The sequence below is a fragment of the Centrocercus urophasianus genome, unplaced genomic scaffold, assembly GCF_019232065.1.
Source record: "Centrocercus urophasianus isolate 14NV4802_14NV808 unplaced genomic scaffold, USGS_Curo_1.0 seq_10, whole genome shotgun sequence".
Classification (NCBI taxonomy): Eukaryota; Metazoa; Chordata; class Aves; order Galliformes; family Phasianidae; genus Centrocercus; species Centrocercus urophasianus.
The window spans coordinates 28,963,705-28,980,730 of record NW_024884142.1 but is presented as its reverse complement, the minus strand read 5'-3'; the positions used below and the strand labels follow the sequence as shown (position 1 = coordinate 28,980,730).

At 44.8% G+C, this 17,026-nt stretch overlaps 2 protein-coding genes and 1 long non-coding RNA gene across 3 annotated transcripts in view; 1 reads left to right on the top strand and 2 right to left on the bottom strand.

The window, feature by feature from the left end:
• Positions 1-656, bottom strand: part of PNRC1 (proline rich nuclear receptor coactivator 1) — a 2,377-nt gene extending 1,721 nt beyond the window's left edge. Inside the window, exon 1 of the mRNA XM_042829270.1 lies at positions 54-656. Within this exon, the coding sequence (XP_042685204.1) occupies positions 54-482 (429 nt within the window). The 5' untranslated portion in view covers positions 483-656. The remainder of the gene's footprint in view (positions 1-53) is intronic.
• BORCS6 (BLOC-1 related complex subunit 6) lies at positions 277-2,213 on the top strand. The gene is given in 3 exon segments (XM_042829257.1): positions 277-921; positions 924-1,048; positions 1,050-2,213. Coding segments are annotated over 3 exon segments (1,119 nt in total). The 5' UTR covers positions 277-590; the 3' UTR covers positions 1,713-2,213.
• Positions 2,214-5,646: 3,433 nt separating this feature from the next.
• LOC122162249 lies at positions 5,647-8,118 on the bottom strand. Its single transcript, XR_006169444.1, has 3 exons — positions 8,061-8,118; positions 6,263-6,399; positions 5,647-6,061 (listed from the first exon to the last, which is right to left on the bottom strand). It is a non-coding gene; the product is annotated as an uncharacterized LOC122162249 (long non-coding RNA).
• Between the last annotated feature and the right edge of the window lie 8,908 nt (positions 8,119-17,026).

Here is a 17,026-nt window from a genome sequence, read left to right as displayed (position 1 = left end):
ACGGAGCGCCGTGAAAGGGAAAAAAGTCATGAAATCTCGGAGCCCCTTCTTACCTCCTTTCTGAGGGATCTGCTGGGCGCGGGTCTGGAGGGGGTGGGTGCGAGGGACTCTTCGGCGGGGGTCGCCGCGAAGCCGGGAGCGGCAGAGACAGTTGAAGCAACGGGATCGCCGAGTTCGGCCGGGCCGTGCGCTCCCAGCGGCGTCCTTCTGCCCAGGCCGGCGCGGTGCTGCTGGAACTGCTGGTAACGGCTCGGCAGGAGCCCTGCGGGGCCCGGCCGGATCTTGCCCTTCCTCCGCCTCACTCTCTTCAGCGCGGGCCGCGCGCTGCCCCCCGGACCTGCCAGGCAGCAGCTGGGCTGGTTCTCACAGTTGTTGTCCCCTCGCCTGAGGTGCTGGAGGAGCGTCGAGGGCAGCCGCCGGGGATCTTCGGTGCCCGCCGAGATTCGAGTCAGGAAGGGCGGCGGCGCCGTGGTGGTGACCATGGTGGGATGTGGGTACCCAGAGCTGTAAAGGGAAGAAGGGGTCGAGCCCCGGCAGGGATGAGCGGCTCGGGTCGCTAGGGACTGTTTACCCGGGCTTTATAGGCTCAGATGGTGGTACGGTCGGATCGGCTGCTAGGAGAACATGGCGGGGGAGTGAGAGGAGCAGCCAGCAGCGCCCTGTGTTGTTACACGGGGTGGGCACGCCCCCTTCCGCCCTCCCGCCAATCGCCGTGCGAGAACGGAGAGAGCGGCGTGCCTCTCCGCAGGGCACCACCAATCCCAGCGAACCGGTGGCCGCTCTGGCCCCACCCTGACCAATCGGAAGCGACACAAACACTTGTGGCTCCGCCCGCTTCCGCAGGCCGCCCAATCCGGGCAGACACAAACAACGGGCACGCCCCAGTCTCCGAGTCACGGGCTCGAAATGCGAAGCGAGCGGAGGGACGAGAGCTTCCCCCGTTGAGCACCACCGGCCAATCTCGCGCAGCGCAAGCGGCATCGGCCGCGCCCCCTCGCGCCGCTCAGCCAATCGGAGGAGACGTAAACAGGCGGCGAAGCGCCCCCCTCGGAGGTGGAGGCGCGTACCCGGCCGGGCCTGCTATGGAGGAGCCGGCGTCGCGGCCTGCTGCCGCTGCCGCTCCTCCAGCCGAGGAGGGAGCGAGCCGGGACGACCGCAGCTTGGAGGCCTTGAGCCTGGCCGCCGGCGGTGGAGCGGCGGCAGGACGTTCGCCGCCGGAGGGGCGGCAGCTGCCGGAGGGGCGGCGGGCTACTCTGGCGAGCGCCTTGGAGCTGGAGGGAACGGTGCTGCGCGAGGGGCAGCTCACGCAGTTCGTGGCCAACAACCTGGAGCGGCGGATCCGGCTGAGCGGCGTGCCGCGGGGCGAGCCGGCGGCGGCGGCCGGCGGCAGCTCCATCCCCGCCATCGATCCCGGGGCGCTGCAGGACGTGGTGGCGCTTGCCGGGCAGGTGGCGGCGCAGGTGGACGAGCTGCTGCGCAACGTGCACTGCGGGCTGCAGGCGCTGACGGCGCTCAGCGTCGGCTGCATCCAGACCTACCGCGACGGTGTGGAGAGCCTGGGCGAGGCGGCCGACCTCAGCATCCGCGCCATGTACGCCCTGGTGGCGCGTTGCGAGGAGCTGGACCGCGCCATGCAGCCCGTGCCCGCCCTGGCCAAGCGCATCCGCGACATGAAGGGCACGCTGGAGCGCCTCGAGGGGCTGTGCAAGTAGCTCTCGGCGCCAAATGGCGGCCCGCGCGTCCCTCGGCGCCGCGGAGCTGTACGCGGGCCGGGCCGGGCTGGGCGGCCCAAGCTGCGGTCGGAGGGAGAGCGCTGAGCTGAAGCGCGGCACATCGCTCGCGGCGCTTCCCGGCTTAACTCCATTAAAGAATTTGGACTCCTCACGCCTTACGCTTTCTATTTATTGAGGGCTAGGAAAACTGACCGAGCTCCATTAAAAGCGACCGTTGGTGATTCTGCCTGACCAACTTAGAAGTCGTTGTGAATAGCTTTTTGATGCTTACAGGCATACGTGCTGCTTTGCAGCTGACTTGGTGCCTGATAGGTGGAACTGTCTCTTACTGCTAGCTTTGTGTCGCAGCACACAACTATAAGTGATGGAAATGGGAGAATTCAAGTATGTAGCCAAACACCAAATCCATGGAGCAGAACTGAGATTCAGCTAAGAAAAGCCAAATTGCAAAGTTCTAAATAAAGGCCTTCAGGTAATACATGCTTTGCGTCTGTTAGTGTCTGCGGTTTTCACAGCATGGAAGTTCAAATGGTATCACTGTGAAATGTCTCTTTAATTGGAATCACAGAATTGTAGGGGCTGGGGGAGACCTCTGGAGGTCATTGCATCCAACCCCCTACTAAAGCAGGTTTCCTACAGCAGATCGCATGAGAAGATGTCCAGGTGGGTCTTGAATATCTGTGGAGTAGGGGACCCCACCACCTCTCTGGGCAGCCTGTTCCTGTGCTCCTTCACCCTCACAGTAAGGGAAGTTTTTCCTCAAGTTCAGATGGAACTTCATACGTTCCAATTTGGGCCCACTGCCCCTTGTCCTGTCTCTGCACACCACTGAAAAATGATGAGAAATACAATTACATCACTGTATTACACAAGTGTATGATTGACCTAAGTCCTTTAGTAGAATTTGTGCACTCAAAGCTTTTGTTCATGCATTGCTGTGTGCAGAAGTTAATTTGTTGTGCTGCCAGTATTTTCACTGAGGCCTAAGAGAAGTTCTCTGCTGGCTGTGGTTCTGATGCAGGTAGACTTCAGCAGTCCGTTTAGGTTCGGATGTCCTTGGAACAAGATTCAAGATTTCATATAGAAATGATCACTGCATTTTGTAGTTTGTATAGTGGTGTCGCTGGTGTGAGCAGTGTCCTCTAAAGGTCTTGGGGGAAAGGTATCCAGAAATACCACGAGTCCTGTACCTAAGTTTGTAGTGGTAAGGTTTGTAGTGGGTACAGCTCTCACCCCACTGCAAGCTCATCCAAAACACTGATGATACACAGTGCTTCTAAATATGCACAATACTGAATTGTAACAAAACAACGAGCTTTTTTCACTGCCCTGGTTTGCAGTCCGTGACCAACTTTGTGCCTCTCAGTGTGGCCTCCCCCTTGGCACAGGGAATGTGTTTTGTATGCAGCCTTCCTGCCTGCACAGTGGGAGGATGCTGGAAGTGGGCCAGGCCCTGCTCACTCTGTGATGTCTGCTAGGGAGTAGTTGTGGCTCCAGAAAGAGACTTATCAGTTAAAGAGTAGAGGTTAGTTGGGAGAGAAAGGAGAATGTGGGGCCTAGCAGATATCAGGTCACATCACACCAGAGGAACAGCAGTAATCTGGATAGTTTTGGGGTGTTATTCTTGGGAAAGTTTGTATTGTTTATCATGAGGTGCAGTCATTTTGTTGTGTTTTTTGTTTGTTTGTTTTTGTATATCAGGATTTAAGACCAAATTTTGATCTTGTTCTACAAGTATTGATGAGAGGTACCTGACTTGTTTGTATAGTCACATGTATAGCTACATTCTGTTCATTCAAATGTTAAGCTTTTAAAGTAAACACATTTTTGTATACTATTGGTTTTCAATAGCTTTTCATTTAAAGTCATTTATGTTAAATGCTAATTCTCTGCTGAAGTTGTTATGTCTGTGAAATAAAATAATTACTTTTATGTTTGAAATTGTTACTGATTAGTTGTTGTTGAAGCGTTTCACATCTTAATTATTCCTTTTCTTATTTGGTAAAATAATTTGAAGCTAATTTAAACTCCGTTCTTGTACCTGCATGGAGACCCATTACTGTGATTGCAGGGCCAGTTTCAGTCTGGGTCCCCAGGCAGTAATTTCTAACACGATGTCATTCATGGGATGAAAAAGAGCTGACTAGTGAATCACAGCCATGAAGGCAGTGGTAATTAGCCTGCATATTTTGCTTCTTTCATGTCAGTGTGAAGGCTTCAACTTGTGCAAGCATCAGACTCAGCTGAGCAAAGTGGTTCTCATTCCCAGGTGCCTGTGTTATCCATGCACCACACATTCACTGTCTCTGTGGCAAGCGTGGCTAAATGAAACCAGCGTGTTCTGTGCCACCACAGTGAGAACCAAGGCATTTGTTCTGAGCCATATGAGTCAGAACTGGGATGTTAATGCAGAGCTGCTGTGGTTTGCAGCCCTCCTCTCAATCCTGGCTTCCTTTTCTGCAGAACTGTGTCACTTGGCAGCATTCATATCAGTGCTGCTCTGATGCCAGCCCTGCCCTTGAAATCATATTTGGACTGCTCGTGAGCTACGTGCAGCTTGGAAGCCATCAGTGAACCTGATGGTGCTGCAGCTGGAGATTGCTACAGTGCCTTTTTGATCCTAGGCCAGGCTTTCGTGTGCCTCTTCTGTGTTAATCCTGGTGCTCTCCAGCTTTTGGATGTTGAGCTTAGCTTTCAGGTTATTCGAGCCTTTTTTCTTAACCTGTCACTGAGCAGATAGAGTCATGTTTGGATTTACCAAGATTTAACACACATTTGCATATATTTTCTTGCTTAATCAAGTCAGCTTTACAGTTGACCTTACGTTCCTTATCAGCTGCCAAATGAACTGCTGTTCTGGCAAGATGGACAAGGTCAGAGAAGAAAAGCAACAAAATGACGTGCCAAACACTGAGCAAAGCCAGGTACAGAATTGGCTATTCTAGAATTTTCTTCCCTGTTCCGATAACTGCCACTGACTCCACCAGAAATTAGGTTAGTTTGTTAATTTCTTTTCATTCAGGACAACTCAGAGTTGACTAAGGAAATCCTTTTTTTTTTTTTTCTTCCTAAGAAAGGTGTGCTTGTTTCTCCTTTATTCACATCTTTTTGTTCTTTCATTGTGATTCTTGACTGATCCCAAATTCATGCTTTTCAGAGAAGTTTTACCAGATAAAGCCTCACTACATCACAACCCCCCAGCTCCTCTGAAGCAGAAATGAATATCACAGACATTTCACTTTTGAGGCTGATTTCCAACGTTACTTAATTGTACCATGTGTTCAGTAAGTAAATACATGTAAATATTTTGTGTATCTTGCTGCCAACTGTATACTGAAGTACAAAGTACTTTTTCCAGCCCTAAAGTCTTCTGCCTGGATTTTTTTGATTGACAGTTGTGCTTACTCTTATTCCTGACTGAGTTACAAAGCTGGTGAGGGGTGTGGAGCACAGGGCTTATGAGGAGCAGTGGAAGGAGCTGGGATTGTTCAGCCTGGAGAAGAGGAGGCCCAGGGGAGACCTCATTGCTCTCTATAGCTGCCTTAAGGGAGGTTGTAGGGAGCTGGGGGTCGGCCTCTTCTCTCATGTAACTGGTGGTAGAACTAGAGGGAATGGCTTCAAGCTGCTCCAGGGGAGATTTAGGCTGGACATCAGGAAATACTACTTTTCTGAAAGAGTGGTCAGGCACTGGAATGGGCTACCCAGGGAGGTGGTGGAGTCCCCGACCCTGGAGGTGTGCAAGGAACATTTGGACATTGTGTTGAGAGATATGGTTTAGTGAGAACTACTGGTGATAAGTAGATGGTTGGACTGGGTGATCTTGTAGGTCTTTTCCAACCTTGGTGTTTCTGTGATTCTGTGATTCTGTGATTCTGTATGTGGAACTGAAATTGGGAGCAGCATAGTAGTTAAATTGAAGAAAATATGTCTCAGTATTAAAGACGCATCTATTTTGAAATGATTTTGGATAGCGTGGCTGTGCTACCAGAAGACAGAAAAAATAATTTTAATGCTTAAAAATTATCAACATTTTTACAGAAGGGTCCTAGATTAGCTATTGTGGCAAACTGTGTTATCTGAAACTGTGAAAACAAGTCTTCAATACAGAGGCTTTTGCAATAGGCGTTATCGATCGTAAGGCAAGACTTACTGTCAGACTGCGCAGTATGTCATCTTGGTCAACATTGGCATGTTCATCGTGTTCCTGCCACAGCTTACTTTTAATGTTAGGAAATTGCTTTGAGAGACATTCCTACAGTCTGTGCAGAGCCAGGGGCTGAACTTGTTGATCTTTGCGGGTCCCTTCTGACTTGGTACGTTCTGTGAGTCTATGAAAAAGAATCAAATTAGAATGATTTCTGTGAAGATTGTCCCTACTTCTGTCCCAACCCTCACCTCTTCCAGGAAAGATATCATCAATTATCCTTTCTGCAATGTATGTAAAAGCACACATGAGAGGGAGTTTCTTTCCATTTCTCCTTTAGAAAGCTAAGACTGTTATTGCATCAGCTACAGGAACTGAAACTCACTGGGTTTCGCATTGCTGCTCCAGCTTGGTGGCTGATGAAAACTATCAAGATCATTGCTCTGTGTTGTTCAAAGCTCAAGTAGCAGAAGTGGGCCTGGCTCTGGGCTTCCACCTTGGAAGTTAGAATCCTCCTGCCCCCTGCCATGACAGTGATAGAATTATGCCCTTACCTGATAACAGCAAGAATGGTAAAGAATCAACATCTCACACCTTCCTGCAGTTGTTTCTCTCCTACTGTTTACACACACTAGAAGCAATGAAAAAACAAACAAACAAAAGCTAACAACAAAAACCAAGCACAATCCCCTGACCTAAAGGTTGATAACTGATCTTCTTTCCCTGTCTGTGAGGATATCACTAGGTTGGCAACTTCATAAAGAACCGTAGTTTTGGCTACCAAGGATAATGCATGAGAGCTGGTTCTCTGCAGTTGTGTTAAATCCTGGTGAGGAAAGTGTAAAGAAAATAAAATCCTACATTTTTAGTTTAATATTGATAAGGTTGGGTGTATGACAGTCTGTGCAACACTTTCATAACTGCTATCTGTTTTTTGCTAGCAGGGTTCTGCTGTCGTGCACACTGGCTCAGAATGCATCAATGCTAATTAACTGGGAAAGCAGAAAAGCAGTATTGAGACAATCCCAAAATTTTGTTCAACAATTTCTTCTTTAAGTAGAAGAAAAGGCCATGTCTTTTCCTTATTTTCTTGATGGACAATACTGGAAAAGTTCCCATCATTAAACTTGCTTATAATGCAAACAGCCGTGCCCAGTGAGTTAGGAAATACATTGTTAAGGAAAGCTTCCTTGTCTTCCTTGTCTGGAAATACATATAAGCCCAGGAGAAAAAAAATCCACAAAGTTGTCAGATAATTATTTATAACTTTGCAGTGATCTAATAATAATGTCTGGTTTGTCACAGGGGTTGTTGGACTGTACACTGTAGCAGAAAATAAAAAAGATCCGAAGTTGAAGCCTTACATATTTAATAAATGACTTAGCCTCATACCATTAGTGAAGCTTCTGGCCAGATTCACTGTAATGAGATTTTTCTTGTCTGAATTTGAACCGCTGCCATCAAGGAAATGCTTACTTGAAAATAAGCTCCTTTAAAGTCAAAGTATCATCTGACTTTGTTCCTCTTTCTGTTTTCACCGCCTAGACAATTTGTTTACTTGCTGGATTTTTTTTTCAGGTTGGGACTTTCCAGTGACGTCTCCTCAGCTGGAAAGAAAGCAGAGTTCTTCACTGCTGAACAAAATTGGGATTTTCCATTTTCCCAGCCTCTTCCCCTATGCAATTTACAGTTGATGATAGGGATCTAGTTTGGTTTTATTTCCTTCTTCAGAGAAAGGGATCTGCAACTACAAGCCTTTCATCTCTCCTGCTCCAGTGTCATCAGCTTTCGAGAAAGTTTTTTGAAACTTATTATGGTTTCCACTTTCTTTACCATTTTCCACAGCACACCAGTTGTTTATCATTTCCCCTGAAAAATTCTTGCTTTGGGCCTTATTAGTTCTCGGCGTTAATATTTCATCCCATTCATCTTCTGGCTTCAGCTGTGTAGCTTACTACTTTAGTCTTGCTATCATACAACATGGTAACAACCTTCTTTCTTATTCTTCACTTATGTTCTCTTTCAGCTACCCTTGTTGTCTTTCGTTCACTTTCTGCCTTAAGTTTACAGCATTCATCTGCACATATAGGCATAGGCTAGCTTCTGCTGCCTACCTGATATGCTGCCTTTTGACATCATTTGTTCCTTTGTTCTTGGCAATGTCTCACTAAGTTCCTTCTTACCTTCTTTTGCTGTTACTTCCTTGCTCTGCTTTCTGCAGTGCTCCTTGTATGTAGAATGATATTTGCTCTTGAGAACTGGATTATAGAATACCGAAGGCCGTGTGGCACGGTGAAGTGATGCAGTATTTATGAAACACATTCAACTCCCGAAAGCAAACTGTGTTGTTTTTGCTTTTAACCATAGAAAGATTAAGTAAATACTAGAGTAAGAGTACTGCTCGATGGAATGCTGGTCTCCCTGTCTTTTTTTTTTTTTTTTGGCGCGTACATATTTAGGGCTTTCACTGATATTAATAAGAGCACTATATATTTGTGTGGAAGTTGAGAGACTTAAGATGTGTTACATCTATTAATTGCAGCAAACAAATGGGCAGTGGTAAAAAAGAACGGGCTTGCATATTATGAATACAGGATATGCCAAGTCAGAACCTGACATCTGTTCACCGAGATTCAACTCATACGTGCTTTAGTGAAACAAATAAACTTCTCTAGCACAAGGCTGTTCTTCCCTTATTGTGGTGATCCATGGTCAGCTGTCAAATGCTGTCAAATTCATAAATTGGACTAATTCTCAGTAAGTGTTAGAATGTCTGTTTTAAAACAAACAAAATGTTGAGCTCTACTGAGCTGAATAGCTCATGTAAAAAGTCATGCTTAGGGTGCAAAAATTCAAGTTTTACTAATGCTTCTTTAGGCCATTCTTCATACGTACAATCTTTTTTGTTAAAATACGTATCACCAACAATTACAAAAACTTCAGTCCAATTGAAAGCCAGGGTCTGTCTCTTACACTCTGACCGAACCTTAAGTGAGGTAACTGATTTGGACGTTGTGTAAAATGGGAGCCATGGAACATATTTCCTGTATGTGTTAATATGAACCAGAGAAATTGTGTAACGTGTTGATGACTACTGGGATTTACACAGAGCTGTAGAAACTTCAGGTTGCAGTGTTCATTCATCATCATTCGTGGTTGTGAAATCAAATGTACTTAGTGTCTGCCCTTGACTATTTATGAGCCATGTTTTGAGATAGAGGCTAATGTTCTGTCTCAGAACTAGACCTTGTTAGCAGACAAAACAACCGCTGGGACAAAACTGCACGTTTCACTACAAATGTATGAGCCAGTCTGTTACAAATATCTTTCTGCTAGTGATTTGCTTAACAGTTGGGGAACAAAAGTTTCCTGGTCCAACACAGGTGATCAACTTCTTGTTACTGAGTGTATCCTCAGTGGCACGACTTGTTACCTCTGCCTGCTAGGTAGCCTATCTTTAACAAAATGTAAAATGGCAGCTGGCTGATGCAAACATGAGTAAGTCTTACCAAAAGGCTTATCTGTTTCATCTTTTCACTTAGGATTTTTCCTTATGTTCCTGTTTCATTTCTGTCTGGTTCTCCTTTCTTCTCAGCCACGGCTGAGCCCTAGGCAGCACTCCTGTTTTAAACTACCTCTAACAAAGTAAATCAACAAATAGACTTTGTGCACACATTATGTTGGCACAGCTGACGCGGCAGAGGCCTGCAATCTTTTGGAGACCTGTTCCACACTTGACACCGGTGAATTGTCAGCGCAGGAGAGCAGCACTGCGGTGAGTCAGTGCTCATGTGGTGTGCCCCTGGGGCAGAAAAACACCACAGATGCCATGGGGATCTGCAGGGCAGCTCCAGGTTGCTTCATTAGGAGAACCGAGAAGAAGAAGTAGGTCAGTGAGGTGTGGGAGTGCCTGGCTGCTCCTCAGTCTGCCAGCTCAGGCCTGTGGGACTGGCACTACTTCCTCAGCGTCAGGAATTACTGTAGCACTGGAGTGATTAATACCCTCAGAACTGGATACGTATTTATCATGTGTTTGGATGCCATAGTTCATATAGAAGAGAACACTATTTCATGCTAAAAAGATGTGGGCTTTGTAGCCCACAGCCCCTAGGAAAGAGAAAGCAAGTCCAATTCTTGTGGTTTTATCATCCATAGGTAACAAAATTAAACAAAAAAGACTGTTATGGTGTCAGTGGGTGTCAGGTGCTAAAGAACATGGCTGGATGGGGAACAACGGCAGATGTGACCATAATTCACTGACTGATTATCCCACATTTAACTCTTGGTTTCCTCCATATCAGAATTCTTAGAAGATATAGCAATAAAATTTCTTTGCGGTTATTCTATTAAAGTATGAGTAAAGTTTGTTCCAAGAATTTTTATACATTAGAGTAATGATTTCATTTTTGTACTTCTGTTAGTTCTGCTTCATGCATTAAAAGGACCCAAGATTCCTTAGGATGCTTGGTAGCTCACAAAGCTGAGATAAAGGGAGACCATGCTTTTGTCCAGCCCCGAGATATAACGAAAAGAGGAGCTTGACCCAACGGCACCCAGCAGTGAGGGAGGGAGGTCTGCTCACTCTGAGCTCCGTCAGCTCCTGGCTTTGTTGACCCTGTGAGCACAGACCACACTCAGCACAAGAGGGTCAAAGGGGTGTGTGAGCCCGATGTTCACTGCAGAGTTCAGCAAAGTGCCCAGGAAGGGCTTGCAGCAACTCATGTCCCGCTGACCCATGGCCTGCAGAGCTGTGCTGCTCAGCCTGGAGCTACATTACTCCTGAAAAGAAACCTTTAACTAGGAGCATTTAGAACTAATGCTTTAGGTTTGAATGATGTACAGTTTGATACATAAAAACTCCTTTCTGTCCAGCTGGAACTTCAGCTGCCAAGCTGGTAAAGATTACCTAGCAACAGCTGCCCTTTTTGACACTGCTATAAACTGCAGTGTAGGGAAGAATGGAGAATAATTAAAAGGGTTGTGATTCAGGACAAAATGCCTTGTCTTTTCATTCTGACCATTCCCTTTGTGATAAGCAAAATTCACATCTAAGATACAAACAATTGAAACAGGCTTCTCAGTTTAAATTAGCATACCCTTATGTACAATCAGGATTATGTCCATATTGTTCATATTCTTTTGAGTCCCTCTATCTCTGTGTCATGGTTCAATAATCCATTAATTATGTGTTTTAGTTCTGCTCATGACTCTCCACTGTTGTGTACAAATATTTTCTGACACATTTTTTTTAATTCTCCATGTTAGAGAATACAGATAGGCAGGTTTTGATTCACAATCCACTGAAACTCATAGAAGTCTTCAGAAAGCTTAGAATGTGCTCCACAGTGAGTCTCTGAAAAAAAATCATCATCCAATTATAGCAAAAAATAAAATACTGAACTCATTTCAGCACATCTAACTCTGCGTGTGGAAGGATACGTGGAGATTTTTCTCCCCAAAAGGGATTTTTGAAGAACAGTTTCTGAACAGCAGAAGTAGATAAGGGAATTCACAAAATGACTTTTCACAGAACAGTTAAGATTTCATAGGAAAAGCCTACACCCTTTCAGTGTGTAAAGACTACTTAGCCAAACTCCAAAACTTCCTACTGCTGGAACACAGTGTGAACCTCAAAGGCCAGGAAACTCATCTCAGGAAAGAGCAGTCATCTTTACACCTCCTTCCCTTTCTCTTTGTAATTCCCTTAAAGTCCATGTGGAGAAAGACAGCTTTATACTCATTCCAAGTGAAGGTTTGAGTATGAAGACAGTAAGCTTATTTGTGTTCCTCTTCACATAACTACAGAAGGCAAAATCAGCAGTAGAAAGAAATGGTGTTGGCTTTATGTGACTTTGTGACCAGCAATAGACCTTGGTTGTCACACTGCCTGAGGAAAAGCCCATTCTGCAATGTCTGCCCCAGGTTGTTACTGTGTGATGTAGCCTAAAGTGGAGAGAAAGTGAGAAAGAATACTTCTAGGGAATTCCAGACATGTGCCTAATGAAAACAAATTTCTGTTTCTTTCTCTAAGGATTGCTTGGAAGAGGCAGATTTACAGCTTATATAATGTCATTGTTTAAATGACACTTGCCAACTTATTCCTAAGGTTTGCAAGATCAGTGATACTGCAGACACACGTGCTAAGATATTCCTCTTGCTCTGTTATTGGTTTTGAGGGAAGCTTTTGCATGAAAGAGTAGGATGTGTTCTTGTAAAACTTGTTCCACAATGAATACAGGCAGAAAGCAAAACTAACAAGGACAATGTTTGAGCATCTTATTTTCTATATATAATTCCACATATATACTTATATGTAAGTTGTATGCAATTAAAAAAAAAAAAAAGTTTTTTAAAAAAAGCCATTATGGCTGCCAGGCTGATCACTTTGCCTCGTTATGTATTCTTTTCCTTTGCCTTTAACCGGTTCCTTCAGGCATTTTTAGGACTGAAACACCTCAAGACAGAGACTATGGTTTTCATTTATATTTGTACAGTATACTGTATACTTTGAATCTTACAGACACATCAATAAAAATAAGTCTGTCTGTATTTTCTCATCTACTGTATTATATAGCTCATATGCGTGTTATTCTTCACAGGCTTTATAAACACATATAACCATCTTATATATCCATAGGCTCAAACTTAAGATGCAGAAAGTCAGAGAATGTCTGTGGATAATAACCTTTACTTTGTATGACTGATCACATGAGAAAAATATTTCTACCTGTACAGCAACCCAGAACTCAATCATCACGTACACAGGTTTACGGCATAAATGCTGAGCCCCTCTGGCTATTTCAGGCAGTAAAGAAGTGATCACACCCAGTAGCAACAGACTCTCTGCTCTGCTTCCCACATGGTCCAAGGCCTCAGTTACGCAGTGTGGGGAAGTCTCTGTACTCTCAGGACGTGCTGGAGACACAACAGCACACCAACGTGGTTAAAAGCTGTTGGTCTACTTCATTGTTAAGCACTGTTCTATTTATGCATGTTAACAAAGCATTCTACAAAACACTCTTCAACTGTTCGCACAGGCGCTTATCCAGTCAGAGCCATGAGATGTCCTTTCTTCTTCTAAAGGTGTCCTCGGTTCGCATGATGCTTATGTTGCTCCACAGCTGCTGCTTTAACAGTTTTTCCAGCTGCTGCTCTGAACACTTTTTCTTGTATTCCCACAATTCCCCCTTTTTTGTTTATTCGCAGAACTACTACCATACTATAACACAGTAACACTAAAGTAATTAGAACTCAATCAAGGCCTCGATTGACAGTACTCTAAATGTGAGAAAGGAGACAAGGCAAATGTAGCATAATGACAAGAAATACTGTTAACCTACTAAAAAGAACAAACACCCGTTTGGCCTGCAGCCCAACTTTCTGCAACTTGGAAATAAATCCTTGAGGATTTATTAGAGTTCTGTGTTAATCTCTAACTGCTTTGAAAGAGGTCTTCAACTTTAATATATTCTGATATATTGATTTTGAAAGATCACTAAGATTTATACAACAGACGCTTTTAGAGTGCTCATGATTATGCCTTGGGCTAATAGAGAATTAATAGTCGGACAACTTTTGCATGCCAGATAGAACTGGGGGCATTGTTACTTACTGACCCTCGAGAACCAACAAAAAAAGAGAGAGAAAGTACATGGTGGTGGTGAATGCGATAGGCAGTGCCAGCAGGGCATCCCCTGCTTCAAGGTGTACTTTTCCTCTCCCACCCATCACAGATTCTTTCTTGCTTTTATTCTTCTCGGGGTCTGAAGAGTATTTTCCATTTGTACACTGTATCTGCACGGCCAGTGCGCGATACAGAGCCCAAGTGGAACAGTTACCTGCGAACATAATAAACTATCAAGCTTAGCTCTCTGAGCGTTCATCTTTGCCTCAGGTGATGTGTTGTCATATTTTAAAAATTCCTGATAAGTGGGATGAAAGAAGGTTAATCATTCTATAATACAGGGTCATCCCTTTGCCTGGGATTCCTTTCCAGGTTTTATCGTTGCAAATCCAGAAATGCTATTTGATAAGCTGATAGTATCATAACTGAATGTTACTAATACATTAAAATAGCTATTCCCGTAGATTCCAGCACTGGTAACATTAAATCCTGTTTAATTCACATTCAATCTACTTCTAAAATAAAGGAAGTACTCAATCACATTAACAATACAGGAAAAGCACCCCCTATATTATACCACTGCAATACAACAAGCTACAAGTCAATACCAAAAAATAAGAAGCACAAGACAGTCATTTCAAGTCTGGTATCAGTCTTTCTCAAGGTCGTTTCACATCCTGGTACTGTCCCTTTCGTGGGCTGCTTGCTCTCAATGTTCCAAAGAGGAGTAAACACGGCCGAGCTGCGTCAACCACTCCCCCACAATTCCCCCTTTTTCTTTTTGTGCAAGCAAGACAGCAGCAGACATTTTGTTGAGCAAGTGTTTTACAATTCTGATAGCTACAATAATACTTATAACACCTGAAACAATCATTAGAAGACCGCAAAAGCCTTCCTTTACCAAACCTTGCAGCCATCTGGTAATACCCCATCCCTCTAGCCATTTGTCCAGCCGACTGACATCTTGCTGTATCTTATGTGCATGTGATAGCCTCGTGAATTGACTCACTATGGTCACTGAAATTGAAGCAGCACCTACCATCAAAATCCTCTCATCCATGTCCCTGCGCTAATAGCAAAAAGTCAATGGCAGCTCTATTTTGCAGCAAGGCATAGCATAAGCCACTTTGATCTAATAATAATTACTCTAAAATACCAGTGGTTACATTCGCTTGTTTTTTCTGCCCAGCATGCTAAGCAAGCTATAGTTTTTTGCACATTCCCAGCAACAGCCCTCGGTATAAAGACTGCTAAAGCCACCCATGCAGCCACAGATAATAATTCCACATTGTTGCTGCAATCTGGCAGTAGAACTATGCTACATTTAGAGTGGATGACACGCATTTCCTGGAAAGTGAGAGAAAACATAGTGAGTTTGCCAATGTAACATGGACCCCCAAAAGCATTTCACAGAATCACAGAATCACAGAATCACCCGGGTTGGAAGGGACCTCAAGGATCATGTAGTTCCAACCCCCCTGCCTAGCAGGGCCACCAAACACACACATTCAGATCAGGTTGCCCAGGACCCTGTCCAACCTGGCCTTAAACACATCCAAGGACGGGGCATCCACAACCTCCCTGGGCAGCCCGTTCCAGGGCCTAACCACTCTCCTTGTATAGAACTTCCCCCTAACATCCAACCTAAATCTTCCCTCCTTCAACTTCGATCCATTTCCCCTAGTCCTGCTGTTGTCAGCCCTTTTGAAGAGTTTACTCCCCTCGTGGGTGTAGGTTCCCTTCAGGTATTGATAGGCTGCAATGAGGTCACCCCGCAGCCTTCTCTTCTCCAGGCTGAACAAGCCCAACTCCCTCAGCCTGTCCTCATAGGGGAGGTGCTCCAGCCCCCTGATCATCTTAGTCGCCCTCCTCTGGACCCTTTCCAAAATCTCAATGTCTTAATGTCTTTCCTGGTATACCCTGCCAGGCATGCTCCCCACATATTAGAAAATACCCAAGGGATAGCGTTTTTGGCTTCTGTGGGCTGATCAAAATTTGTGTGGTGTTCCATCCAAACCCGACTGCTCCTAGTGTGGTTGGTACCATAGTATTGGACTGATAAACCGGTTGACCATACCCGCACCATGCCTGTACTGAATAGTCTACTTGCTTAGGAGAAACTATCGTCCATATTTGGTTTCCTTGTGGTTTTCCAGGGAAAGGAATTCGAAGCGAGTAACTCCTAATAGCCTGTTGCCATACTGAGCATATATAATTGCCAAACATGAAACATATTTTCTTGCGTTACCGATCTGTTGAACTCCAAAAAGATTCAACTCCCAGGGTATAGTGGTATTGAGACCCTTAAGAGGCTTGAAAGAACAATCACCTGGAGTGTCTAATACATTGCAACTATCTGTGGAGTAAGCAGAAAAGTCAGAATCGTTTAGAAACTGCATTCCTATTAAGTTTGAAAAGGATCAGTGGCAGAAGCAAGCGCTAAGCAGAAGTTGGTCTGTCCTGTTGATTGAGCCCAGGTGACCCACATGTTTTGCTGTGGGTTGATTTGGTGCAGTTCAGGTAGCGCTTCTGCGGCAAGGGCAAACATGGTGAGCAGGAATACAAATAGGGCCATCATCTGTGGAAAGACAAGAATAACCTCTTCCTGCAAATATAGTAGTACTGGGGCCCTTCCAATCTCCAGGATCTTTGTAAGGTACTTTTGCAGACTCAGATAGTACTCTCATACTAGTGCTTGAATGATGCAAGGTTATAGCAGGTACCAATGAGCCTCCTCGTACAGAAAGGAAGTTAAGGGAGAAAAGAGCGTTCATGAGGCAACCTGGCACAGCACCTACATCACCCATTCAGTTTTGTTGCACTTTTAGTGTAGCATGAGCATGTTCTATAATAGCCTGACCTGTAGGAGTATGTGGGATCCCAAACTTACATTGAACTCCCCACTTTTTCAAAAAAGACTCTACTGACTGTGACTTATAGGCTGGCCCATTATCCATTCTAATTTGTTTTGGAACTCCTAGGATAGCAAAACATGCAATCCAATGTTTCATTAAACAGTGACATGCTTAACAGATTCGCCTGCTAAAGGAGAGGTCCATGTAAACCCAGAGTAAGTGTCAATAGTGACATGAACAAACCACAGTCGACCAAACTCTGCGATATGGGTGATATCTGTTTGCCACACTTCCAATGCTCTTAAGCCTTGGGGATTGGTCGACAGCTCAAGGCCACTGTTACAGTGACTGCACTGTGGACATGTTTGTACTATTAACCTTGCATCATTCAATATTAAACTGTCTATGTAAACCACAGGCATTTTGATGAAACATCTCAGAAGAGCTACGAGCGGCATCAAACAGATTAACAGGAGTCACCATAGCCAATTTATCAGCTACAGCTTTACCCTCCCCTAAACCAAGTGTGTTTAGGTGGCTGTGAATATAGCTGACACAATATGGTTCCTTTCTTTGCCATATGTATGTTTAAGATGTAAAAACATAGAGATAAGCCACATATTCTTGTTGTCTCTAATGTGGGCATCCTCAATTCTTTGACATATGCCAG